This window comes from Stegastes partitus, unplaced genomic scaffold (genome assembly GCF_000690725.1).
Source record: "Stegastes partitus isolate 25-593 unplaced genomic scaffold, Stegastes_partitus-1.0.2 Scaffold1089, whole genome shotgun sequence".
Lineage (NCBI taxonomy): Eukaryota > Metazoa > Chordata > Actinopteri > Pomacentridae > Stegastes > Stegastes partitus.
The window spans coordinates 13,404-18,838 of NW_007578820.1; the positions used below are offsets into that span (position 1 = coordinate 13,404).

General features: G+C 46.6%; 1 protein-coding gene across 1 annotated transcript in view; it reads right to left on the reverse strand.

Moving 5' to 3' along the window:
- The window catches only part of rnf123 (ring finger protein 123), a 93,617-nt gene that overhangs the window by 5,114 nt on the left and 83,068 nt on the right, over window positions 1-5,435 (reverse strand). The window contains exon 38 of the mRNA XM_008295946.1: window positions 194-279. Within this exon, the coding sequence (XP_008294168.1) occupies window positions 194-279 (86 nt within the window). The remainder of the gene's footprint in view (window positions 1-193; window positions 280-5,435) is intronic.

Consider the following 5,435-nt stretch of genomic DNA (forward strand, 5'->3'; position numbering starts at 1 on the left):
CTGTAGTTGCGTACCTGTAGTTGCGTACCTGAAGTTGCGTACCTGCTCCTGCGTACCTGTAGTTGTGTACCTGCTGTTGTGTACCTGTAGTTGTGTACCTGCTGTGTACCTGCTGTGTACCTGCTGTGTACCTGTAGTTGTGTACCTGTAGTTGTGTACCTGTTGTGTGTGTGTGTGTGTGGGGGGGACTTACTTGCAGGACTTGTGGGAGCAGGGCTTGAAGACGGCTGAGATGGAGTGGGCGTAGCAGATGGGGCAGAGATCCTCCTCGCTGGTTGGCTGAAGGCAGATAAACAATCATCAGTGTTAAACTGTCACCATGGAGACCACACGCCTTTTGCCGCAGTGCATGATGGGACACGAGCTTCCAGCAGCTAACACCTGAGGTACCGACATCACAACGTGTCCTTCAGCTGAGTGAAGCCTTCCTCGTTTACTGGGCGAGTCCTGAACCTGCTGACAACCGACAAATGTTTGATCAGTTTGTTCGGCTTCTGAACAGGAGAAAAACATTAAACTTTGTTAGAACCGGGTTCTGAAGTCCCATGTCTGGTTGTTTACAGCTGAAGGCACCAGAACATCGGTCCTGGTTCATGTCTGCAGGCTGTGGAGGCTCCGCTCAGACAAAGTCCTCGTCTGGGAAAGCTGCACCGGGGAAAGTGGAACAACGAGTTTCATACGAGTGTGGAGTGAAAAAGACGAACGAAGGCTTTCTGTGGAGTTTTGAACTGAGAAGTGCAGCAGACATGCAGCCAGCTCATCACAACCCTGACAACCCTGATAACCATGACAACCCTGACCCTAACTAACCCTGATAACCCTAATTAACCCATGACAACCGTGACCCAGCCAGCTCGTGATAACCATACATATGTACAATAAAGGCCTGACCGAGACCTTCATGAGTCTCTGAGCCTCGTTTAAACACCGACGTCCACAAAGTCACTGTGGGTCTGAAGACTGGAACCTCCACTGCAGGGTTAGGGTGGTGCAGCAGCAGATTACTGATCAGCTCAAGTCTGCAGCAGATTTTTGATCAGCTCAAGTCTGCAGCAGCAGAAAATCAAGAGACGGACGAGAACAATTAATCCAACAGTTCATAAACGTCTCGTGTCGCTGAGTCGACGCGTCGCTATTCGGTGAATTCTCTACTTCACACTTTCTAACAACAAATCCAACCCAAAGTTTGTTCTGTTCTCCGTGGCACCCCCTGCTGGCCACACTGGAGACATCCCCAACTTCTCAATGATCTGTCAAACTCCCAGAAATGTCTGTTCAGCAAATGAATGATGCAGAAGAAAAGCCAAAACCCAGAATACATTTAGTTCATCTGAACAGTCCAACTCGACATGAACTCCATCCCGCTGCAGCAGTCGGACATCAGCATCCACACTGGATCGTTCTGCTCCTGGAAACAGCTTTCTTATTGAAGCAGAAGGTAGAATATATACAGACCCACCAGCAGGAGACACAAAGCAACGCAGCTGCACAACGTCTGGACCTGAGTCCTGGAGGACAGTCTGAGAGCTGCAGCTTCCACAGAAGGTGGCAGTCTGCAGCACCAAGTGTCCTCAGTGAAATAAATCACTGGAAAGTTCATGACCAAAACCAGTTCATCAGAACCTCGAGCATGTTTTTCTACGACAGCTCCATCATTCTGTTCTCATCAAACAGGAAACATCTGTAAAATAAAGACTTTTTGGTGTCATTTTAACTTAGAAATTGTGAAAGCCTGACTCAGCTGTGGCCGTAGCGGGTCAGGACCGGACCATCACTCATCCTGTTCCTCAGACCAGCAGCTCAGAGTCAACTCTGATAATTCATTTCAGGTTAATCGTCTTCTTGAGAGCAGAACTCCACTAAATGTCAGTCGTTGTGGATTTAATGGAACCTCTTTGACATAGACCAGACTTAATAACACACTCTCACTCCCCCGTCTCACCCAAACTCACCCACATGGACTCAGAGCTTTAGAACCTGCATCTGACTGGATCTTATTTAAACTCACACATTTGTCTTCTTCAGATAAAAGTTGTGATTTCCAGAAGAGCTGTCCTGGACACACACGGCTGAACTGGTTTCAGCCTCTAAACCTCCAGCAGCAGTTCATGGCTGGTGTTTTATTCTGGTCTCGTTTCTGCTCACCGTGGACAAGAGTCCATGGAGCAGCTACGAATGTTCTGATCTCATCTTTTAACTGATGAGTATTAGCTTGAACCCGATTCTTTATGTCTGCTGTCACAGAAGTGCTGCTTCAGTCCACAGACTCCTGGTTGGTTCCTGGTCAGTTCTGGTCCATGCTTTACTGATCCAGGAACTCTGCTGATCCCAAGTTGTCTTCAACTCCTGAGTTCTGCTTGGAGATCCTGAACCTCCTCAGAGTCTCTGTCATGGTCCCGTTGCTGTTTAACACCCACAATGCTCTCTGCTGCCACCATGAGCTGTAGTCTGTAGACGCCTCCTCTGGTCTCTACAGGATTAAACAGTGAGAGACTCCCCCTGGTGGAACAACCAGGTACTGCAGGTGGACTATGGTACATGACGTTTGTGTTACCGAGGAAAATAGTGTCAGATAGATATAGATATGAATAGATATAAATAGGTATTAATAGATGTAAATAGATATAAATAGATTTAAATAGGTATTAATAGATATAAATAGATGTAAATATGTATTAATAGATATTAATAGATGTAAATAGATATAAATAGATATTAATAGATGTAAATAAATGGTATCAGACAGAGACTGTTTCGAGTGTGGGATGTGTCCACCAGCAGGTCTCAGGACTGTGGTCCAGGATTTACTCTATGGAGCTCTCTGGTCCTGGAGGAACCTTCAAAAACATTAAAGCTGCATGATTATTGTCCCCAACAGAATTCAAAGCTCTGATTAGATCCAGTTGTTGGTTTGGAGTATCTGCATTGCTTCGTAGTTCTGATGTGCTTTGGTCTCATGTCGCTTGATTTTATGACCCTCCCTAACTTTAGAACTGTCTTTAATTTCAAGAGCTTCCCGAGTTAAATGAAGGTTAAATAGATCAAATAATTACTCTCACATTGCAGCTGTAAGGTAAAGTTCTGTTACTGCAGTAAAAATAATCCAAAGAACAAGTTCTGCATTGAAACATTACGGTTCAGTAAAAGTACAGAAGTGTCCTGAGGTGGAGGAAAGGTCATGAGATCAGATCCTGAAGGTTTCAGAGGCCGCAACAGTTACTTCTGTTCCAAGTTCATTCATCTGATGATTTTTGTCTAAAGCAGTAAATACAACAAACAAAGGCCACAGTGATAAATTCTGTTTTCAACCCTCAGTCTGAAGGCTACAGACGTCAGATATGAGCAGCTTCAGGATAAAAAGGATCCTTTGGATGACTGAAGGTCATGTTTGACCTGCAGCTGCACCGTCGAGGCCACGCTTCTCCAACAGCGTCTTCAGGTCGCTGCAGGCGACTCGCTGACTGCATGAAACTCGCTGACGTTCACATTCATGGTGTTTGTGGCTCATGTTTGGATCCCGCTGCAGAATCTGAGCTGCACATCAAACAGATTTGAGTTGAATCACTGATGGATTTTCTTTATTTTCGCTCATGAAGGCGTCATGATTGTGAGTTCGTTTCATCATTTAAAGGTTCGTGTTGTTTCTCACTGAGTCTGTTTCCAATCACCAGTTTGTTTTTTGCACTTTTAACCCTCTGAACTCAGCTCCTGTCTCCTGCTCCTTCACTGGTTCATGTTCCAGCATCAAGTCCTACAGCTCTGAGGAACCAGAACCACATGAAGGAGGAGACAGAACTCAGACACGTCTTCTGTCAACAGAACCATGGAGACCAGAGAGAAGCGACGTTTAACTGTCTGTTGATCTCAGACGGCCATCAGGCTCATCAGAAGTTAAAGGCCACACGTGTCAGACAGCCTCTGGCAGCGAAAGGCACTAAAAACTAGGAAGACAGTTTTTCAAGCAGGTCTACAAGTCACTCTGCTGTTTCCATTACTGACGCCAGAGCAGAGTGGGATCGAGTCTGCAGGTGATCAGTGGGCTTCGATCTGCTCAGACCAGCCCAAGCTGAGGAAACACGATCTTCTGAAGTTTGCTTGAGTGGACTTTTTGCAGAGTGACGTTACTCTGAGCCACTTAGCGTCTCTGGTCAGAACAAACCAAGCAGCACAAGTTCACTCTTCACAAAGTCATTTCCGAGTTGAGGCCATTAGCGGCTTTGTGGAAGCATTCTGCCCTAAATGTGACTGAGCTTCTCTTTCTCTTTACGGTTTAATAAACTCTGCACTCCACCATCAGCAGTCTGTCCTCCATTACAGTCTGATCACTGCTGCAGAGCTGCTCTGAAGCATGACTGAGCAGAAAGAGTGGATTACACAGTGCTGCTCTCGCTCCATCTTCTGCCTCTTCGCCTGATCAATAATAAATGTTGCTCTGCAGCCGGTTCAGCTCTGTGGTGGAGAGCAAAGCATCGGGTTTCCCCAGCGGACAGGAAGAGGAGGACGGACACTGCTGAGGAAATGGGTTTCTCCTGACCAGGTTCACCTGAAGGACGACGGATCGCTTCATCCAAACTGAGCCTCTGTGTTCTGCTGCGAGCCTCCAGTCAGTCAGATTCATCGTTTCATCCTCCTTCACCTGACTCCCATCCAATGAGCTCTGTCAGTGGGCGGGGCCAGGTGTAACAAAGTGAGTTCTCGTTTTCTATATCAACACAAAAGGCTGAGCGATGACAGCAAGGACATTCAGTCAGAAAACTGTTGGGACAGAAAGCTTCATGGTTGGGACCAACGGCGACCCAAGAACAGGGCCACAGTTTACAGCGGGTTGAGTCCAGCCGGTGACTCATTGGCTGCAGGCCCTTCCCCACATTTCTCTGTTTTACTGTCCTGTCCGATAAAGGCCCAAAAAAGAATACGTCACAGTTTCCCTTTATTGCATCAGATCCAAACCTTCATGAAAGACGACACAAAGTTCAGTTTCATGAACAAACTCCAAACGGTTTCCTTCCTCCATCACAAACAGCCTCCAATTAAACAGTCTCCATAAACAGTGACATCCAGTAACCTCCATCAGAGGCCCATCTGCTGAGACGTGCTGGTCCAGGACTCACTGAACCTCTCTTCACCTGCAGACCTCCTCTGTTAGAGGCTGAAGACCCCCTTAGTTAGAGGCTGCAGACTAGAGACTGTAGATCTCCTCTAACTGACCAACCGAAGTAACTAACTGACCCAGTGAATTCCTGACTGACTGACTGTTTGTCTTACTGACTGACTGAGTGACTGACTGTCTGTCTTACTGACTGACTGACTGTCTGTCTTACTGACTGACTGAATGTCTGATTTACTGTCTGTCTGACTGTCTGACTGACTGACTGACTGTCTGTCTTACTGACTGACTGAGTGACTGACTGTCTGTCTTACTGACTGACTGTCTG